General features: G+C 35.0%; 1 protein-coding gene across 14 annotated transcripts in view; it reads left to right on the top strand.

Annotated features, from left to right (window-relative positions):
* The window catches only part of FRYL (FRY like transcription coactivator), a 162,339-nt gene that overhangs the window by 64,466 nt on the left and 75,256 nt on the right, over positions 1–22,617 (top strand). For all 14 annotated transcript variants that reach the window (XM_072928152.1, XM_072928154.1, XM_072928156.1 and 11 more), the window contains 10 exons: positions 3,030–3,229; positions 9,309–9,362; positions 13,227–13,366; positions 13,835–13,931; positions 14,481–14,560; positions 15,064–15,144; positions 15,610–15,778; positions 16,628–16,720; positions 20,277–20,375; positions 21,784–21,885. In XM_072928152.1, coding sequence (XP_072784253.1) covers positions 3,110–3,229; positions 9,309–9,362; positions 13,227–13,366; positions 13,835–13,931; positions 14,481–14,560; positions 15,064–15,144; positions 15,610–15,778; positions 16,628–16,720; positions 20,277–20,375; positions 21,784–21,885 — 1,035 coding nt within the window. In that variant the 5' untranslated portion in view covers positions 3,030–3,109. The remainder of the gene's footprint in view (positions 1–3,029; positions 3,230–9,308; positions 9,363–13,226; positions 13,367–13,834; positions 13,932–14,480; positions 14,561–15,063; positions 15,145–15,609; positions 15,779–16,627; positions 16,721–20,276; positions 20,376–21,783; positions 21,886–22,617) is intronic.

Genomic DNA, 22,617 nt, shown 5'->3' with positions numbered 1-22,617 from the left:
TTGCTTCTTTTTTTCTTGCCAGCATTAGATTTTTGCCCAGTTTATCCATTTCTAATGGTTTTGGTTGAACCTGAGGAGGGAGTTTACCTGTGTTTAGATCAATGTAGACAGCCCTTCATCCTTAGTGAGGGAAGCTGTTTTATAGCTTTGTAAGTTAACACTCTAAGGTGGTCCCTTTTACTGAGGATTGAATTGCTAACATAAAGTAAAGATAGCACTTTAAAGATGATCAGCTCTCAATGTTTCCTGATTCTTAAGTGACAGGGGATTTTTGAATGTGATCTTTTAAAATCTGAAGACAGAAATGTATTATGTAAACACACTATTGACAGTTGTCTACCTGATTGTCTACATTTAAATATAGTTTGGGGTTAAGGAGCATAGTGGCACAGTGGTCTTTCTTAGTTTTCCCAGAGAGTGAAAAGAGCTGGTTGAGTACCAGCTCCTCACTCTTCAGGAGTAGGAACTGGACCAGAGCTCTGGCATTCAGTCCAGATCATGTGGCAGTTGTGGCCTATCCAGTAAATCTGGAATGAGCTGAAGCTGCTGCTTTGCTAAATTTCTTTTGACAAGACACAAGATATTCAAAAGTAGATTAAAAAACTCTCATTTCTTTCCAGCCTGTTAGTGTTAATATGTCTTTTAAAATAAGGCAGTCCAACTTGTATGTTGACTAGAACAAAGCTTTAGCTCTCTTAAAAACTCTCATATTTAGGATAAAAGCAACTGGATCAGTTAGAAATTTGTGGTATCTGTTGTGGGCCCTTAGCTACTCAAATTTCTATTTTGTTTATCTGATGCAGATTTTGAACAACTTTCATCTCCTTGTTGCAGCATTCTTCTGTTTTGCCTATCCCGTGCTTGGTATTTCTGTTTGTTACCCGCTATGGCTTTGATGGATGCCTTTATTCCCTCTTTTCATCTCTTCTCAAACCTCTGTGCTCTTGTTTTTGTCACATTTTCATCTCTCATTTTCTGGGCTGCCTTTGGAAACATTGACACTTCAGGATGGCAAGAGTATGGATAATGGAGAGCATAGTCAATGTAAAGACATTAAATATTTTTAAGTCCCTGTAATGTTTATGCTTCTGTACTGAAGGACAAGCCAATCATCAGATGTGGGGTGAGAAAGAGTTTGGGTTGTAATCTTCCTTTTGCAAGCCTGCACTTTGTTCTGCTTCTCAATGCTTTTGTGTACTTAGATGTAGTGAGCTTCTACCATAGGGATCTAGATCATGGCAGTGTCTGTGGTGTCCCATTGTCTCTGGCTGTGTGGGACATGCTCTTCTCTGTCTTTTAGGGCCTCTGTTACTGAGATCAAAGTGCTGGATTGAAACGTTAGAGGATGTTTAGAAATGTTTTATGACATATACAGTGTGTGCCTGTTGTTTTGGTGTTACCCTTGGTTCCTGGGAACTCAGTTTTGTGACCTTGTGCAAGTCTTTTCAGCCTCAAAGAAAGGATTCTGCAATTTATGTTTATTTCCTGTTTTATACAACAGGAAAAAATATGCATTGCTCCAGCTAAACAGCAAGTTTGTACAATAATGTAGAGATTAAAAACAAGTCATGTGTAGTACTCACAATCTTATGCAAGGTAACCTTCCTTTAGGGAAGTTGGGGATATTCAGTTTTCACTCCTACAGAATTTCTCACTTCACTAATGCATTTAATAAATGATAAATTTCAATGGAAGTTGTGGGAGTCTGTTATAGTATGTAAAATGTAACTTTCTGAATTGATAGAAGACATAATGAATGGTCAAGACTTAACTTGAGAAGATGTGATGTACCATACCAACATTTGGTCTCCATATCTGGTCTCATGTTTTTTCATAAATGAGTTGAAAAAATCATTTGAGAAAAAGTTGTGGATAATAAAAGTTTGAACATATAAAAACTGAGAACACGTAAAAAAAAATTCAGGTTCAGCAAAATAAACCAAATGTGTCTCCTCACACTTTACTTAAAAAAAGCCTTAGAAAAGCTTACCTAAACACATAACGAAGTGTAGCAGAATAAAACAGATGGGAACCAGGCTCCCTGCATGACTGTTTTATGAAAAAAAATCTTAATATAAATAGATAATAATTGTTAATATCAATTCCTAATATCAATTGAAAAATAACATCTGCAGTCATGGAATATACTAGGGAAATAGCAGACCTCCCTTGGTATGTCTGGGTCATCATTAAGAGGTGTCAACAGTTATTTTGATATATAGTGTGCAAGACAAGAATTGTAATTATTTACTCTGATTGTTTTGTGTATTAAACCTCTGTGTGTGAGTTCTGAAACATAATTTTCAGTACTGCAGTTCACATTGCTGGCAGCTTTCACAATAAATAAATGTTTTGGAATGCTTAGGGAGAAAGAAGAAGGTGGATAACTATATATAAAGTTTGTATATGAAAATTTTGGTATAAAAGCGCAAGCATTAATTCTTAGAAAATGAAACATATATACAGTGTTATTTGTATTGATTAATAAATATTTCTTACAAGAAACAAGTTTTTAATGGGGGGACTAGAAGATCATTTATCATGACATATCTATAAAGGGTTTGCATTCTTGTTAGGAAAATCAGCTTACTGACAAAAACTGCCAAGGAAGAATTTCTCTTGATGGTATTTGGATGCCAAATAGAAACATGAACTTGATGGATGATCTATAAAGTGGAGTCAAGCAATGCTTGTTATGTAGGGAATATAACCCTTTCCATTCAACCTTCTGATTTTTAGTCATACTTGAACTGAAGGTGCTGTATGTTAATCATGGTCATTGTAGAGCATTGGATTGGTAACAGAAGTGACCAAAATTGTAAACCCTTGTGCAACTTAAGAGCAGAAATTCCAACCTAACTAAAACAAATTCTTGTTGTATGTTACAATTAGTTGTTTCCCTCTGTTTTAGAGAACTTACTGTGTGAAAATGTGTGTGTGATGAATGGGAAAATGTAAAGTGACTGGCACCATGTTTAGAAGCTGTGCTTTATAGCTCTCTGTTTTTCTTTTTTTTTTTTTGCCTATAGCCTCCGCACCACTCAGCAGAGTAAATAAACGTAGAGTTCCTCCAAGTGTTGTTTCCACCTGGGAAAAGAGAGGCATCATCATGTCTAACATTACTATTGACCCAGATGTGAAACCGGGCGAGTATGTCATCAAAAGCCTCTTTGCTGAATTTGCTGTTCAAGCTGAAAAGAAAATTGAACTTGTAATGGCTGAGCCTTTGGTGAGTCCTTTTTTTATAGAATCTCTCAAAACGGTCTTTTTTTTTTTTCTGAAATAGGCTGATTTATCATATGTATGATTACTGAAGAAAGCACTCCCAGATATCATTGACTTTTCAAAGAGATTACTTCAGGAATAAATAAGCTTCTGCAAACAGGGTAGCTACCTGATTTGTTTTATTGACTTGTGTCAAAACTGTTACCTAGTAGTTACTGGAAACAAGATCTCTTAGTGTATCCCTAAGGAAATAGGAACAACAAAAAATATTCCTTCATTAATACTGTGAAGTGTATTTCCTGTCAGTGTTTCTTTTACATAATACTTGGGCAATATACTTTCAAGGAAATATGCATTTGGTTTGTTTTCTGAAATAATGATACTAACACCTGGAATAATACAGTATTCTGCATATATTGCAGATTAAGCAACAAGGCAAAATTCCATTGGTGATCGAGACCTTGTGGTCCTGAAATAAATGGTTTTCTTTTAATTTGGAAATTTCTGGGGAAAAAAAAACAAAACCAAAAAACCCAAAACCACAACAAACAAAAGCAACTTTTTTTTTTAAACCTGGAAATTCACTGGGCAGGTGAGATGCTGTGGCTAGCAGAAGGCCAGCTCAAAGAAAGCTTCTGTTGGCAGCTGCTGCTTGCTGAAATGTTCGTGTGCAGAAAGTGCATATATGAGCATTTGACCCCCAGTTTTGAAATTTCAGAACAAAGTTTTCTTAGGAGGCAGTCCAAAAGAACACGAAAGCAGGACTAAAACTGTTTTGTGGATTATGGAATCATCTTCAACTACAACCATTAGTAGATAAAAGGCTGAGGAAAATGAAACTTTTCTTTATACCTATTCTTTATATATATGTCTGTGTGCACCAGGCAAGTTTACAACTTTAATATAACTTGTTTATTTGTTTTTAAGACATCCAAAAAAATAATGTATTCAGGGGGGGTTTATAAGAAAGCACAAGAACTTCATAGCATAAGAGCCACACAAGTGATGAAGGGTAAATGGCTAAAAATGAGAGGAGAGCTGTAGTGGCAGTGATGCTGTGGGTGGAAAGGCTGGTAGCTCCACCATCCATTGCAAAACTTGTCCCTAGACCAGATAAAATAAATCCTCTGTCATCAATCCCAGGTTGTGTCTCACTGCCATGCTGTTGACTGTTAATTAAACAAATGTTTTTAAATCTGTTAATCATACAAAATTGAAACATCTCACCAGATTAAAAATTAGAAACCCCATGGAACTAATTAAATAATTTGCTTTTCACAGAAGAGTGATTCCCATCTCTTTTGCCTTTATGAGGTTTTATGGTGATTGCATGAAGTCTACTTTATTAAAGAGTTTTTACTGATAAGAATATGAAGTCAGTATTTTGTGTGTTTACAATCTGTATAAAATTTTTTTTAGAATAAAGTAAGAAATTACAAATATTACTAAAGTAGTCCTCTATAAAGGTTTTGAACAGTTTTGTCTGGGTTAAACAAAATGTGTTTCAATGGAATCAAATGTAATTTATATGTATAGTCAGCTTTCCTTATTTTATATTGGTGAGAGAGATGGAGTGTATGGAAAAACAGCAAATTAGGAGAGGTGTCAAAAGCTGTGAAAAAGTGGAACAACCTGAGACTGTATAACATAAAGAGTTAGAAGGAAATCCTTAGGTGTCTCACTAAAAGGAAATACTGAAATATTGAAGCAGCTTTATTTCTGTATGTAGAATTTAAGTACTGAACATTCAGTTCTAGTGTATGAAATTTAAAAAGAAAGATAAAAAGGCTGGAAGAGCACCAGAAAAGCACTGATTGTAATTGGATAAAAGGCTTTAATGGAAGAGTGGAAAGCCCTTTATTATTTTAGTGTGATTTGATTTTGTGGAATGACTTGGCTGCAAACAAAAGTATGAAGAATATATATAGAATTACATAAATCTTTAATGAAGCTTGGCTGTTGGGTGAAGCTGTTTGAGAGAATTTAAAGCCAGTCCAAAGAAAATTAGGAGCTGGACAGTTTTTAAAACTTAAACGTGTCAGTAGGGGAGCAAAAATTAATTAAAATATAAACTTTAATAAAAAAGTGCAGATCAAGACAGCGTCTGTGGGTGAGGGGAGTACCATTTTTGCTATATGTATAGATTTTGCTAGATGTATGGATTACATTTAAAAGTAACTGACTTATGATTTCAAAAATTACTGAATGGTTTCTCTGGCTGTGATTTTTACCTAATTTCTTCTTACTAATTTAATTAAGAGTTCTCTGCTTGCAAAATTGTAATACCTCAGCATTTTCAAAGTTACAGACAGAGCTTATCAGCAAATGCTTAAAATAAATGAATAAAGGAAAGCAGCAAGTATAATGACAGGAAGGAAAATCATCCTTTTAGTGAATAAATAAAATAAAATCACTTCTTTTTTAACCAGCTATGCTAAGACTTTTACAGCAGTATATAGTTTTAAATGAAAAAAGAGCCCAAGAGTAGTCTTGTAGCTTAAAACATACTCCTCCTCAGCTGAGAGGGATGACACTGAGGAATGACACCAGCCTTCCCCAAATGTGACATAAACCATACCAGATAAAAAGATTAGCAATAAACTCAATTATTTTGCATTTTGTCAAGCTGCATGTAAATATGGATGGTTAGAATTTAAGCAGAGAATTTAACATGGTGCCACCTACTAAATTGTAGTTGTCTCACATTGAAGTCACAATTAGCAAGAGTATTTAAGCCAGTTACCAACACAATTTTATTCTGTTGTGGAAATACTATACATGGCTCTGATTAGCACTGTACACTTTTACAAGTCTTGCTTTGTTGCTTTCAAAAGTTTGTCTGAAGTAAAATTTAGCACAATACTCTGCTTGCCCCTGGGGCAAGGGTGCACTGCACAGCCCTTGGGGCTTCAGGAGGCAAGGCAGCATCCCTTGTCTGGTTTCTTCCCTGCAGCTTGGAGCACAGCCAGAAGCACTCTAGTTTGCTGTGCACACCTGAGCCACCCTGCTGAGGTGTGCTAGCCACCAGGGATGGTGCCAGGGAATGCTGGAGAGGGGCCAACGGGTGGTACCTTTTTCCGTGGGTGCAGTTGTTTGCGCAGCACATGCACATCCTGATCCCTGCTGCCTGCTGTATGTTGACATTTCTCCTTTACACAATGGATGCAAACTGCTCTTTGCTTAATGCAATAGTGTTTTGGGTTTTTTAATTTCACTTGTAGAAGATAAATGTAGACCTATTATAGCCATGAAAATAAATCTTAAATTATTAATTCAGTTAGAGTTTCCAGACCTTTATGCTGTTGAATAGATATTTTTAAATCATGTGAGATGACTTGGAGCCATGACAAAGTAGAGGTAGAAGAAGACATTAAAAGAAACTAGATTTTAAAGCCAAATAATTCAAAAGACTTGATAAACCTGTGGTTGGCTTCAAGAGTATTATTTGGTTATGTCTGGTTTGTTTGGTCAGTGTTACATTAACTCTACAGTATATTTACTGTTTAACAGTTAAGATCCTTAGTGCTGAGGAAACAAAATAGAGTTGGTTATGAACTTGTAAGGTCTTCATTCTTTCTGACCTTAAAATCTTAAACATTTGATATACAGACGTATCTAAACTAGTATGGATTATGGGAGGGAAGCTGAACTTTCAGAACTAGTTTGCTCTCTATTGACGGGGATTTCAACTTCTTTGTGTAAAGACTTACAGATTATTTCACTTCTCTTTGATCTGTCATTTTTTTCTTTTGTGATTTTTGGGTTTGGACATGTGCAATGGGTATAACGAACCAAGGGTTTCTTCACCTGTGTAAGAGTTTTGTAGTATTATGGTGGAAACATGGTTTGTTGGGATGTTGTATCCTAAGGAGACTTAAGGAACCTGACTTTTCCCATCTTCTTACAGGAAAATCACTTTTCCATCTTAAAAGGAAATAGTTTTATAATTTTTGTCATTTAACTTAATTAGTGATGATACAATGTTTGTATAGAATGAAACATTTCTTGTATTTTTGCTTTATAGATAAGCTAGTAATTATTGTGCAATTTACCTGAAAGCATAATACAGATAACACACATTCATCTATTATAGTAGGCGTTTCAGTGTAAAAAAAAAGAGGGAAGACTGCTAGCTAAAAGAAAATTTGGCTTTGCAAGTGGTATCTGGAGATTTTAGTATATCTTCAAAATACCAATTCTCATAACAATGTTTTGAACAGATTTAACATTGAAAATTACATTAATTTAAAATAATCAAGAAAGTGAAACCTTTTTCCCCTTGCTTTTGAGTAGACAGTGAAAGAACATTGACTATTACATCAGTTGATCAAAAACTAAAGCTTTTCAGCATAGTCAATGCATTTTCCTAGAAACCCCCTTCTTAAAATATTTTTTAATTTGAGCATACTGGAAGTGAACATAAATGGTAGTATTTTCATGGATAATTAAGTGGATTTCTTTGGATTATGGAAAGGGAAAACAACTAGGGAATTGGCATCTATATTATTTTAAATTATACTTTCAGAGTAGACAAATGCTTTTTGCCTGGGCAGTGTTGAATTCAAGTTTTCAGAGGCTGTAATAGTTGCCAGATATTGCATTCTTTTTAACACCAAATACAGCTGTACTTACAGGAAAAAATGCTGGAAACTGTGCTGTATTTTCAAGGTTACAATTAGGACAAGAAAAAGCAAGTTGCCCATTCAAACCTTGGATTTGGGACATGCAATATGAATTTTTATCTGCTGAACATACCGGCTCTCTCTTGCAGCCTTGCAAGTGTTAATCGTCAAGCAGTGTTGTCTTTCTCAGTTTTTGTCAACAGCCTGACAGCATGGGTGTTGTCTCATACTAAACTCCTGAGCAGTTACTTTGTGCTGAGTTACAACCTGTTGAGAGCTGAACTGCCTATCAGTATTGCTCACACCTCCTTTTATGTGCCAAACCAGGCAAGTTAAGTACTTGACTTACCTTGCTCTATAAAACTTCCTTGTTTGCTTACTGCAATCTAATGTGAGCTATTAACCCTTTACTCTAGGTACTTTTTTAACTTACCTTGTGAAAGATAACATTTTGAACTCATTTATATTATCAAGTGAAGGATAGTTTAAAATTTTTTTAATAACAGGAAGTGCTCAGCAGATCTTTTTGTATGTTACTGCTTTGCAGTGTGCCCTTAAAGCTGTTACTTTGGTACTTGGGTTGCTGTAAATCATGGACCCTCAGAGCCAGTCTACAGGACTCAGTGTCCTCTCTTCTTTTTCTTTTTTCTTCCCTTTTTTCTTCTTTTCCTCCACCTTTTTTTCTTTTTTTTTTTTTTTTTTTACTTTCCAGAATACCTGAGCAAGGTATAAAAGGTATTTCTTGTAAGTGTATAATTTCATACTCTACACAGTGACTAGTGAGAAATACTGTTTACTCTTAGAGCTGGTAAATGTTTTGTTTCTGTAATGCTTTAATCCTCACTAAATTATTTTGTCAGGAATATAATTTAATTTTGCTTTTAACAGAGCAGTATGTCATATGCCACTGGTAGCACAAAATATTGTAGGAAGTAAAATTCTAATTTTTTTTTTTTTTGTCCCTTACAGTTATTTCAAGTTAAAGCAAGTGATTATTCACATTCTCCTTTTACTGGAGTAGGTCTTCTAGCTGTGTTGCACTGCAGTTCAGGGGAACAGCAGATTGGAAATGCATTGAACACTTGTCTCTGCCTTTGTGAAGGCATTTTAAAAATCATTATTGTTAGAATAATTGCTATATATGAACATGAAGACACTTGTTAATTGAGATAGGAATGGCTTTCCCTCCAAGTTACACTTGACACCCACCACCAGCTGGTCCCTGTTTGGCCTCTGACATCTTCTGTTTGTCAGTCTTTAATGTTATTATTGTTTAGCTCCTTAATTTTTGGGAGTTTACTTCATGTCTCCAGAAATATTTCTATCTAAAAAACAGTGCAAATATTTATATTAAAAGTTATTTCTTTGTTCTGTAGTGTAACTGGAAAGAAGGAATCTATCTTTGATAATAGTCACTGACATTGTGAAATGTATGTTTCTTCTTATTTTTGTTTTTGACAGGAAAAGCTCTTGTCCAGATCTCTTCAAAGAGGTGAAGATCTTCAGTTTGATCAGGTAGGAGACATATAATTGAAGGAAACTTTCATTGGATTAAGGTGGGCTTTACTTTTGCAGAATAGTGGTTCCACTGTTGTAATAACTTCGAACATTTGCATGTGAATCTGTGTCAGAAGATTTAGATTCTGAATGTCAGTTAGACTTTATTTTCCATTGTAGAACATGATAGCAAGAAACTACTAGAATAGGTAATTATTTGAAGGTGGCAGTGAAAACTGGTGGAAGAAAGATGCTGAAATACACTACAGGACAAAAAGTCTTAGTTTATTTCTACTATCACTTTTTGTTTGAGTGTTTGGGGTTCTGTTTTTATAAACAGTGTTAATTTTATTTCAGTAAATACAGCTTTTACTGGGTGCTTTTTGGTTCTATTGCAGAAGGTATAGGGTAGATCCAGAGTGTTACTGAAGTGTTACTTTGTCCGTTGCTGAGAATATAGATAACTGCTATATTGCTAGGCAATTCCATTTCACTTCCTCTCAGTGAACTGTGTCTGGAAGGACTCGCTGCTGAATTTATTCCTATTTATTGTCTGTATTTCTAATTCTTCGATAGTGTAGGCTTGTTTGTGTCCCATAACCCCTTCCTTGCAGTGCAGAGGCAGTATTCAGAGGAAGCCCCATTAATTGCCTGTTCCTGTCTTGACTGTTCCTGAATAGCATCTACTATATGTGTCCAGAGAGAGGTTCTAAAACAGGCTGAGGGAAGAGAAATAAAAAATAGAACATGTAACTTTTAAAATTTTATGATGTATAAAGAAATTAGTCTTCCTGAAAAAAGGTTTTTTAAAAAAAGTTTTGATTGTGTATATATATATATATATATGTGTGTGTGTGTGTGTGTGTGTGTGTGTGAGTTCTTATTTTGTTCTTTTGTTATTTGTAATCTACTTTGAAGTCAAGATCTGAACTTTAATGCAACTGAATAACTGCTTTAGACAGAACTGAATGGCTGGGATTATGAACTTTATTAGGGAATTTTGCACATTGTTTGGCAAAAGGAATTATGATTGTGTGTCTCTGTTCATTGTGTGCTGTATAAAACCCTTATTGAGAACAATTCTCCAGCAGTGGAGAAGATTACAGATTAAAAAAGTGATTGGCAAAGTGTGGGAATGAGGAGGATCCAGAAGTCACAGCATCCAGCAGAGAAGCTTAAGAGCTGTTGCTGGGCCAACCTTGTTCACCCAGAGGTCTTTATGGAGCCAGGAATCTGAGTTTAAAAATGGCTTTACCTATAATGTACCAATAATGGGGTCTGAGCTAGTAAGTGTTGTACTTTGTGAATAAAGAGAGTGTGCTTGGAGCACAAGAGGGCCCTGGGACTAAGGTGGTACCTAATTAAGACTTGTTCTCTCAGCTCAGTAAGTGATGAGAAGAGGGATGGAGGAGGAAGGCATGTAGTGTTGTCTGTCTCTCTAATGAAAAGTAAAATAGCATTTAATGGGATTATAAGTTATTTTTGTTAGAAACATAACCAGACCAAGAGAGCTGCTATTAAAACAAGTTTGAAAAATCAATAGCTTTTAATTTTCAAACAGCAGAAATCTTCTGTTTGTCATTTGATATCTTAATTGGAACGATAATATAAATTCAGCTAAAACAGGTGAAATTTTGGAAAAGGAGAAGGAAATCTGTAGGTTGATACACTTGTGAACTGTTAAAAATTGTAGCATTTGCTTTCCCTTTATCAGGAAGCTACCAGACAGGAGATTTTTTATAGAGCATATATTGCATTTCTTAAAATATTTTTGCTTGTACAGCTTGAAACTGAAATAGCCTGTGTGTTTCTTTTTCTTTTTTTTGCTTGTTGTAGGAAACATACTTGGCAATTTCCTACTCTTGTCCTAAGACACCAAAACTTTATGATCACACAGAAGCCTGTGTTGACCTTCTCAGTGACTGAAAGCAGATGTATGTGAGGTCCAGGCTTGTTCATGATTAAGCGCAACTTGAGGAACGTTTTCAGGATTTTGGCTAAAGCTGGAATTTGTGCTTTAGCATCTCACTTAATTTTGCTTCTTTCTTTTTACCTCTCCCTGTGCTGTTGAATATGTTACGTGAAGCAATTAGCAGTATGTTACAGCCTTTAAGACTTGAGCAGGATTTGCTGTTTCATTCTGAGGAAGTGAAGTATACGTCATGTCTATTGCAGCCCTGTCCTCCTGGGTATTACAGGAACACTTTGTCTGGATTGCTGTTTTCAACCTAGGCATAATGTAAGGCTAAAATAAAAAGAGTTTTCTTGTATAAGAAATAGATCTTCTATATAAAAGATTTTTTTTTAATATAAGATGATTTTGAATTTAGTATCCAGGCAGTGTAGTAATTACTTAAAATGAAACATAGCTGATATTCTGCTTAGAAGATATGCAGTATTAGCAGAGATATCATCTTCCTGGTGATTCCAGTGCCTTTTCATTAGAATACAAAGAATGCAAAACTAGGCAGGAAATAAATAATTATTGTGTAAAACTTTTTATTTTTCAAGAGGAAAATGCTTTATTTATACCAGTAGTTTCTGGGTTTAGCATTTTACCAGTGACATTTTTGAATGTGTGTAATACATGCTTGTTTCTGTGGAAGCCAATATAAATTGCCTAACTACTTTTATGATCATTTATGAATGGTATTAGTATTGATAAACTGTGTAAACCTGCAGGAAAACCTAAGGAAAAGGTTTAGTAAAGCTTAAAATGCAGCTTGCTTCTTTTCCTACTGCTAATAAATACATCAGTTCAGAGCACTATTTAATTCTTGTGACTTGAATAACTGACTAATTAACAAGCTGAAGTAATGTATTCAGAAGATTAAAAGAGGTCCTTCTGAGGTTTGCCTGTGGTTAACTTGTCCCCATCCCTTCCACAAACCTAAAACCCCAAGATGCTTCAAATGAGGAAAAAGAAATAACTGCATTAATATAATATCAGAGCATATAATGGCATAATATTATATTGTTACCTGGAATAGTGAATAATAGATATTAGAGCCTGAGCGTGGCTTCTATTTAAACCTTATTTGAAAGATCCAAGAGGTAAGTAACACATGGCATCAGTGAGCAACATGGTAACTCTCCTATTCCAGCCTCTGTTTAGGGAATGGGCTTGCTCCCTTCTGCCTCCTGGAAGCAAGTTTATAATGGCATTTTGCTATCTTCAGTCATTCTTCTCCTTTCCAAGCTGGGGTACTTATGAGTTCTCTTAAGTTTTTAGTTAAAGGAAGCTTAGATAATTTAAGTTTAATAACATCTTAAAGTCTTCCTTCTATAATGGTTTCTATTGCCACATCTGTTGTACAGATGAGTTTTCTACTTCTACAGATTTTCTGAAAGGAAGCAGAAGATAAGCATATATGCTATACTAAAAGTAAATATAGCTTGAGACCCAGACTAGTCAAATGAATTACAGGCAATGTAGAATATCTAAAAGGCTCTTATTTTTGTTTACATAACAACCAAAGAACTAGGTTTTTTTAAAAAGTTATAAAATTCTTCAGTTTAGGAGGGTTGGCTCTGTTATTTGTGATGTGAAGGTGTGTATACTTCAGACATACATATGGCAATATTCAGGGACATTCTGAAACCTCTGCTTTTGTTTTCTCAATGATTGTATACATGCTACATGTCCATAAATTTGTCATTTTTTGATCCCTGTGAGCTTTGGAACACTTTACTTAAATTTATTATAATAATTGACTTAGTGTGTAATATTTACAGTAATTGTCCTAGGTGAAAATGAATATAAAGTTGCCACTTTGTTATGTGATATATGGTTTTTAACATTAAAAAACAATTTGAAAAATTTATTAAACTGTAGGATTTTCATTGCTATATCAGGCTAAAGTATTTTTCTTACTCTTTCAGTTGATAAGCTCTATGAGCTCAGTAGCAGAGCACTGTCTCCCCTCCTTACTACGCACCTTGTTTGACTGGTACAGGCGCCAAAATGGAACAGAAGATGAATCTTATGAGTATAGACCTCGGTCAAGCACAAAATCAAAGGGGTAAGAATCTTCCTTGCAGAAGTCTGTTTGATTTTTGTGGCTTTCACATAAGAAAATGTGTACCTTGTACTTCTGTGACAAGTATGTTGTATTTGGATTTGTCCTTACCTAAATTTGTGTAGGAAAAACACAGACATCTTTAAGGTAGTGAGGTAGTGTATTTAACTTGTGTAGATGATATACATGAAGTGACTTAATGGTTTTGGTGTGGATATACAGAAGGAAGTTCGATACTGCTAATTCTAAGCTAGTTTATCTTTTTTTTTTTTTTTTTTTTTAAATTATTGGCAGGTCCTTTCAGGAGGAGGGGGAAAGATGTCAGTACTGTGCCAAACCCCCAAGTCTTTCCTCCTATCCATTTTATATACATCTGAAACAGTGATTACATGAAAAACAATGCAGTCCTTGTCTCTGCAATATTTGTGTTCAGTCATGTGTCTGATACCTGTGTTTCTTATTTGATTTTAGGGATGACCAACAACGTGAAAGAGATTATCTACTTGAAAGGAGGGACTTAGCTGTAGATTTCATTTTTTGTTTAGTTTTAATAGAGGTTCTAAAACAGGTAAGATCTTCTACTTTGGCAAATTAAGTTTTATATTTTGCTTGTAATGTTGGTTTTGATAATCTCCTTTAAATTTTTATTTTAAAAACTAGAACATCTATGATGAGCATATGCAAGGCTGTAATTATGCTCTCAGTTACATAAAGCCTTTGGCCTCTCCTGCCTTTTCTTTATATGCCTGCATTATCTCAGTTCATATGTCTTGGAAAGCTGCTGCTGTACTGCAAAAAGCAGAACTGTAAAAAAATAGCATCTAATTTATGTTCAATACCCTTTGTCAACTTAAATGTTGTTGAAATACAGGTTGAAATTAATAGATAACAAGGTTAAAATGTCACGTTAAAATTATTCTTATTTGGCTAAGTATGCCAATGCAGATTGTGGAAAATTATATATTGCAAAATTAGCTTGATATATGCCAGCAAAGCATGTGTCCTTGGACACTGGCAGGAGAGATTTCTCCAGGGCATCTCACAGTACTGTTTATTTGCTTTATACATGCATGTATCTTTAGGTGCTACATACATGTAAGTCGTATGTGCATTTCAGATACCTGTTCATCCAGTGCCAGATCCTTTAGTACATGAAGTTCTAAACTTGGCTTTTAAGCACTTTAAACATAAGGAAGGGTAAGTTTCACTTGTGTACTTTAAAATTATTTTTATTACCAGCCTGTGCTTCTTTGTTGTGATTGCCTTCCTTTGCCTCACATGTAACATGTTGGTGATGACACCAGTGTGAATGAACATGAGTCGATGTCTTTCAATTGAAAACACATCTTGAAAGAACACAGCTGTGTTCAATGCAGCACTGAGTTTATTTTGTTTAGAATATACAGAATGATTTGCATCCTCAGACACAGTAAGAAAAGTCTGAGTTTGGATAAATATAGTAAAATTTCTATCCGGAATACATTTCTTTTGAAATAAAAAAATTCAAATACATTACTTTAAATGTCACCCATGCATTTCATGTTTGAATTTAATTGTTTTTATGGTAATAATTTGCCTCTAGGGGACAAATTTTTTGTTTGTAATTGAGAACTTGCTTGGGGTTTAGAAGAACAAAGTTGTTTTTAATGATTTTTTTTTCCTTTATTGTGTTTCTTTTTAAATTTTTTTTTCCTCTTTAGGTATTCAGGAACCAACACTGGGAATGTGCATATTATTGCAGACTTATATGCAGAAGTGACAGGGGTTCTTGCTCAATCAAAGTAAGTTCAGTCTCTGACTCTTTGTGTTTAGGGACAGACCAATGGAAACTTAAAGACTATTTGATATAGTGGAATCTATTCATGTCCCCAGTAGATAATCCTGTAAGGGTATAATGTAGTCACGTGTAGTGTGTTTTGTCTGTCTGATGTTCCAGCACAAAAAATTTGAACAAATCAAGAAAAAAATCTTTTGTACAATTGCTTTGCAGTCAGCTTGTTAGGGGCATGGAAAGGAGGCCCTGTGCCAGTCAACTGTTGTTTACTTCACTGGTATATTCTAATGTACTGATCATTGTAGGCACTCTTAAATGCCTAGATTTGAAGTACCAGGGTTTAATCTCCCTTACTTTTCTCATATAGTAGCTGCTGTTATTGTTACAGACTAGAGAAATTGCTTCAAAATAATCAACCTCATACAAAAGTAACAAAGAATGCAAATAATTGCTATCTGTATCCCTTGTTCAGATTTCAAGCTGTTAGGAAGAAGTTTGTCACTGAATTAAAGGAACTGCGGCAGAAAGAACAGAGTCCTCATGTAGTACAGAGTATCATCAGTTTGATTATGGGAATGAAGTTTTTTCGAGTAAAGATGTATCCTGTGGAGGATTTTGAAGCATCATTTCAGTTCATGCAGGTAAATAAACGCTACAGAAAACTGAAATGAGTATAATTTTAGATGCTTAAGTCATGAAGTTACAATGACACTTGCTGTGATCAGTCACCTCCTCTACTTGTGTGCCATCCTTCATCCTTTTTTGTTCCTGATTTTTCAGAGGTGTGAATTACTTGTTTCTCTACATGTGAGTGCCTCTCATCAGGAGAAACCTCTCACAATTGCCTTAGTAGTGTGTCAAACCTCTAATATATGAATTTAAGACTGAATGAAAATGGGCAGCAATCAAATAATTTTCTGTCTTTATAATGGCAGTGTATTAAAGGAAAAGAATTACTTGACACATAATTTTTTAACAGATGAGATGCCAAGACATACTTTTCTTTAAAAATACTTCACTGTAGATTATTTATTGTGTATGGTGTATTTAATTATCTTTAATTTTCTTTGCATCAAATTCCTTGGAAAATAAAAAACTGGTGTATAAAAATAAAATACAAATTTCCAATCATTTTAATAGAGGTAAGCATTAAACTTTTTTAAGCTTCAAAATAATCTGAGGGAAAATGTGCATATTTATATTCTTTTGTATTCTGAGTACTCTTTATATTCTGAGTAAAAAGTAAATAGCTATGTGGTATTACAAATGTTCTCCTTTCAGTTCATTGAGGTGTATTGCTGCGCAAATAGGTTTTAAAGTTTCTTATGTTTTGTGAAATTGATACTGCTAAGGAATATAAAACTATCTCAAATACATGGCACATATTAAATTTAAACAGGCAACAAATGTTAGACTGCTAGTGGTTTTTATGGCGTAGTTACATTTGTAGTCTTTTTTTCTAAATATTTTTCTAATGTTTTCTTACTTAGGAGTGTGCTCAGTACTTCCTGGAAGTAAAAGATAAAGATATAAAACATGCACTTGCTGGTTTGTTTGTGGAAATTCTCATACCTGTGGCTGCTGTAAGTATTTTAATCTCCTCTGCCATACTGTTCCTCCCACTTCCAATTGGGTTCTCATTATTAAAATTCTTCAATTAATCCTGAAAATTTGAAATTTTTATAGATTCAGAAATACATCTGGTAGCGAGGAGGGCTCACAAGGAGACTGAAAAGGGACCTTTTACAAGGGCATGTAGTGATAGAACAAAGGAGAAGGGCTTTAAACTGAAGGAGGGTAGGATTAGATTAGGTTATAGGAAGAATTTCTTTACTCGAAGGGAGGTGAGGCACTGGCACGGGTTGCCCAGAGAAGTTGTGGATGCCCCATCCCTGGAAGTGTTCAATAGCAGGTTGGATGTGACTCTGAGAAACCTGGTCTAGTGAAAGGTGTCCCTGGCCACAGCAGAGGGGGAGTTAGAACTAAATTATTTATAATGTCCCCTCCAACAGAAACCATTCTGTGACTGTTAGATAGATTACAAGCACCTTCACAGTCTTAAAGGGAAATAGGTTGGCTTGTGTGTTAGCTAGTTTCTAAAGTTTTTCCAGAACTTTAAAGAATTGTCTATTTTCTAGATACCTTTATTACCAGAGCATTATGTAATTTTATACATGCTCTAAAAATTTCAAATTTCCTTGGTTTAATATTTGTTTGCTCAAGGGTCTTGTTGACTTTTCTTTATTAGCTGAAACCTCTAAGTTCTTTCTGTAGTAAGCTGTGTAACATTTTTACAGTTTGATAAAGAGAGTGTGAACTCTTATGCAGGAAGGAAGAATGTAGGTTTTGGCTAATTAAAAATAATTTGTAGAGGTGAATGTCCACTGGATTTAATTCTTTAAGTGGAAGAGCAGTCAGTCATCTCCTGTGTGTGTGTGTTTTAAATCAAAAAGTAGAAATTTCACACAGCAACCATGAACAAGGAAAAAAACCTCATTATCATCCCACTGTTGGATGTACTGTGCCTGTAATGCTGCTAGTGAGAATGTTTCCATCAAGACAGGCTCTGTTTCCTCCCAGGCTGCTTTGCTTGGTTTTGTGAAGCTTGTTCAACAGGTCAAGAAGAAATTATGGTGCCTAAATAGAATTCAAGTTGACTGTTTACCACAAGCTCAGTTAATTTCATCATAGTAGATTGATACTTTCTAGGATTGTTGTCTAAAATGCTAGTTCTATTAGCAGATGCCAGGCCACACTGTGTTTGACATGCAGTCCCAAAAAATGGCTGGTTCTGGCTCTGTGTTGCCACATAGACTATAGGGACACAGCCTGCTATAAATGGAAAATTGGGACATGTAGATCTTGTTTTGTAGAATAGGATCTACAGAGTAGCATGCTGGGTGTGTGTCCCATCTGAGCAAGATCATAGGAGAAAAATAATTCTCTCTGAGTTCTTCATCCTCTTTTAAATGGTTTACTTGCCCTGGGGAAATGCTTTTCTTTTCCATGATGTCAGTCTTGGTTTTTTGAGGGGGTTTCTTGGTTTGGTTTTGTTTGTTTGTGCTTGTTTGTTTGTTTGTTTTGCGTGATTTTTGTGTGTTTGTGAGTTTTGTTTGGCTGCTGTTGGTTGCTTGGTTAGGTTTGGTCTTCTTGGTGGTTTGGGGTTTTTCTAATTACTTTTAAATTACAAAGGAGACAATATTTTCATAAGACATAACTAGGAAGAGATGTTTCTAGTAGTAACTATTTATGGGAAGAAGTTTTGATCTTACCCAGGCATGCTTACACTCTTCTAGAGAAGAACAGAAGAATTTCTTCCCTATTAAAGAGTGAACACATTTTGTCATTTTGAATTCCATAGTCTCTTGGCAGTTGGAGTGGGAGTGCTGAGTGAAACTACTTTAGCATTTAGGTAAATGCAAATATTAGTTTGCAGAATCATAAACGTGGTGAAAATTGCCCTTGAAATAAGGAGGAAGAAGCAGCATTTGGGAGCTGGGACTATCCTCTGGCAAGGGTGGAGGCACGAGCACGGGCTGTGCAGAGCACAGTGCTGCTGTGTGATCCCTTCCTACCAGCACAGCCTGAATCAGTGCTTCAGACATTGGGGAGGGAGGCTTGATCTTTCCTTCTGACTCACTGAGTCTCTAATCATTTCATACAAATGGAGCTTCTTAAATAGAAACTCAGAGCTCACTCCCAGGCTGAGGTGCAGTTGAGCAGGTTAGTCATTCTCTTGGAAGATGCGAGATGCAAGTTTGAATATTTTTGATGCAGCTGAAGGAATTGAATGTAGATTTTTCTGTATCTTGGATACAGAAAATCACTCAAGTGAGGAAGCTGTTGGGTTTCAGCATTGAGACTTCTTTACTGTCATTTTCTTGCTTAGTCATTCAGGCATTTTAAGAAACCTGACCTGATTTGGACCCTGCAGGTATGGTGAATCACAGTGTATTTTATAGCAGGGAAGTTAGGGCTGCTCTGAAAGCCTAAGGTTACATCCCAAAGCAACAATGCAGTGGTGACAACAACTGACTGATTTCTCATGTGGAGCTAGCAGAGTACTAATCAACCTATAGCCTAAGAATAGCCAAAGAGAAATAATTTCGTACATAGGAAGTGATTTAAATCGTAACTACTTTCTCAGTTCTTTTTTTGTGGATCTGTACACATTACAGAGATACATGCTATTTTTGGGCTTCTACATCATGAAGGTTTTAGAGTGTTCTTAGCAAGATGGACATGATTTTTCTTTGTATAGTGTTAGTAGATATAATGTTTATGTAACATTAATAACTATAAATAATAAAAATAACAAAAATTATCATATGCTGTAAGGAAATTGTATGTACAGAGGACCTCTTCAAAAAAAGCCATTTCAGTCTCCAACAGCCCACCCCTCAATTTGATAAATAAAGCAGAAACAGCTTAAAACAGTAGGTTGAGAATAGTGTTTAAATAGATCATCCAGGAGATCCAGAGAGAAGCCTAAGAGTCTTGCAGAAGTTTCAATAAAAAGGATGGTAGCTGCCTGGATTGTGGAAGGAAACCTATTATATGTGCAAGAACAGAGTTGGTCAGAAGGGTGTAGGGATCCATGTGTGTTCCATTAATTCTGAAAGCTGAGCAAAGATAACTTGAATGATTGGTTGACTGGTAATCCTGTGGGTTTTTTCTTAACTTTCCAGTTTTCACTATTAAAACAAAGAAGAAAACAGGAACAGTTTTCTTCTGTGAAGGTTACAGATACTAATTTTTTGAATAAATGTAAACATGCCTATGAAGATCTTCAGTGTAGTGTTTTTTTTAGTTGGTATCAAATACATTTTCTTCTTTAAGTGTGGAATAGACACTACATTCCTAAAGCAGTTTATTTTAATGGGCTGTTTTGTTGGGGTGGAGATTTTTGTATGTTTGCTTTAACTGTTAATTTTAACCATATGGTTGTAGTGTATGGCATTTCTTATGCTTCTGTTTATATTTCGGATAAATATACTCAAATACTTTCCTAATGTGAAATTTAACTTTTGAATGGTTCTGAATTCATAGACATCTTAATGTATATTTAAATTGCTTTCTGTGTAAATTTTTAAGCCCATTAATTTGTGGGTTTTTTTGTTTTTGTTTTTTTTTTAACAGGCTGTTAAAAATGAAGTGAATGTGCCATGTTTGAAAAATTTTGTGGAGATGCTTTATCAGACTACCTTTGAATTGAGTTCAAGAAAGAAGCACTCGCTGGTATTTTAAAGAAATATTTCAACTCCTCCATTTTGCTCACTTAGGCTCTTAAGCTAGTACATTATATGAGGAAAAGCGTATCAAGCCATATTAATTTAAATCTTAACATCTCAGTATAATTAAATTCCCACAGTGCATTTCATCCAATTTTGCTTTGTTTCTTCATGCAGATATGTGCTCTTATCTCACATGTGAGATTATCTTGAAATCAGTGCTTGGTTTTGATTATTTTAGTGGGTTTTAGCAGAGTTATTTAACCTTATGTCCTTTTAGTAAAAAACTTGCATTCAGGAAGTCTGAATATATTTAAATTAGGGTTAATTAAAAGATGCAAATGTCAGACAAGGTTTTTTCAGTAAAATAGCAGCCTCTTAATAGCCCTGCTCTGCCTGGTTCTCTCATCTCTGCATACACCTTGTTTTTCTTATTCCAATATTTTTTTATTATCTCTTATTTTTGCAGTATTTGGTTATTTTTGATGACTATGGCAGCCATGTTTGAAGTTGATTCACTTCACTTTGCTGAAAATGTAGAGTTAATTTTTGTGTTTCAGTTAGCACATTCAGTAAATGCAAGTGAATTTAAAATGTTTTATTCCCACTTTCATGTTATGGACAAACTTTACTTTCTAGTATGCTGCACATATAAAGCATATATCATTGTGTTGGTTAAACTCCTTATGTAAGAATAACATAAAATTGTTGATATTAGTATTCAAAATGTCATTTTATTTATTAAGTTAGAAATGTTGTATCAAGAGTACTATTTACCTACTCATCCTTCAGTTTTGCTTCATAACAAGAAAAGCTGCAGTCAGATTTGGTACTAATCACCATGATGTGTTAAAAGTATGTGGTACTTAAACAAATTTTATCTTACTAAAGCAAAGCTAAATTATACTTGGCATATTCACAGATCTAAAATATATTATATTGTGGTTCATTCCTCATTAAAAGTAGATCTTGAGTAGAAGTAGCATTTCTAACAACTTAAAGTCTGTCTGAGTTTTTACTGAGTTGATATTTTTCCTGAGTATTCTTGGAGTCAGTTCACCTGGCCAGCATGTAGAACTATATGAATTGAGTCTTGCAGTTGCAGGAAAAGCCTGAACATTGTATGAAGGGTAAGACTGCTCTCAGCCTTTGTTTGAGATCAGGCCTTGCTGGGGGATGAGCTTCACCTTGGTCCCACTGCCCCAGTCTGTCCCTTGGAGCTCTTACAGCACTCAGGAGTTACCCAGGGCACTGTGCTTGGCACGAGTGTCCCAGGGCAGGGGAGAGGCTGCCATGCAGTGCCAAAACTGTGAGAGTGAGAGGCAGCAACCAACTGTGTCTCATTCTCAATGTACAACACATAGGAGGTCTACAAAGAGCAATTTGATCAATTCTTTTTCCCCCCCTACTCATAGGCTTTGTATCCATTGATCACCTGCCTGTTGTGTGTCAGTCAGAAACAGTTTTTTTTAAATAACTGGCACGTTTTCCTGCAGAACTGTTTGTCACATCTGAAGGTAAGAATCCTTTTTAATTAAGGAACTGTTGCAAATCACTAGCATTTATTACAATATGTTCTCAGCATTCTTGTGCCAAATAAACAATGAATAATATTTGGCTGTTTAAAAGGACACTGAAATATTTTTCTAAAAAGAAATTAAACGTTTCAAGTCTCTGTATAAAGCTTAATAGTATTAAGTTTTTGTGATGTTATATCGTGTTGGAAATAAATGTGGTCCCCTTGGGGATTATCATTTTTATTGAGTAAAATCTGCAGAAGTATCTGCTAATAAGGGCTATTAATGCCAGGGAAAGTACAAACCTTATTTCTTAATGTGAAAATTATATGTGAGAAAATAAGTGACTTGTCTGCTCTTCTAAATAGAATGTATAGGAAGTGCAAACTTTCTATCTCTTGTTCACTTTCTGAAGGAATAGAAAATGAACTGTGAGACCAGAAAAGAGAAAAGATGTTATATCTACAGCCTGTGATACAAATTTTAATAAACCAATTACAGTGTCCCTTTAACTTGTGCCTTCTGTTGATATCATTGTAGCCATCAATTGGTTGGTAAAGACATCAAGATACTTACAAATCAGTTGCTTTTTTTGTAGTTATTGTACACGTTCTTTCCTTAATTATGATTAACATAATTCTTGATTTTGCCTAATGTGTTGATTTTGAAAATGTGAATAAATTCTTTGATCCTCCTTCATGATGCTGATTTTGGTTAGCTATGAGTGACAGT

The sequence above is a fragment of the Taeniopygia guttata genome, chromosome 4 (genome assembly GCF_048771995.1).
Source record: "Taeniopygia guttata chromosome 4, bTaeGut7.mat, whole genome shotgun sequence".
NCBI lineage: Eukaryota > Metazoa > Chordata > Aves > Passeriformes > Estrildidae > Taeniopygia > Taeniopygia guttata.
This window is presented reverse-complemented; position numbering and strand designations above follow the sequence as displayed.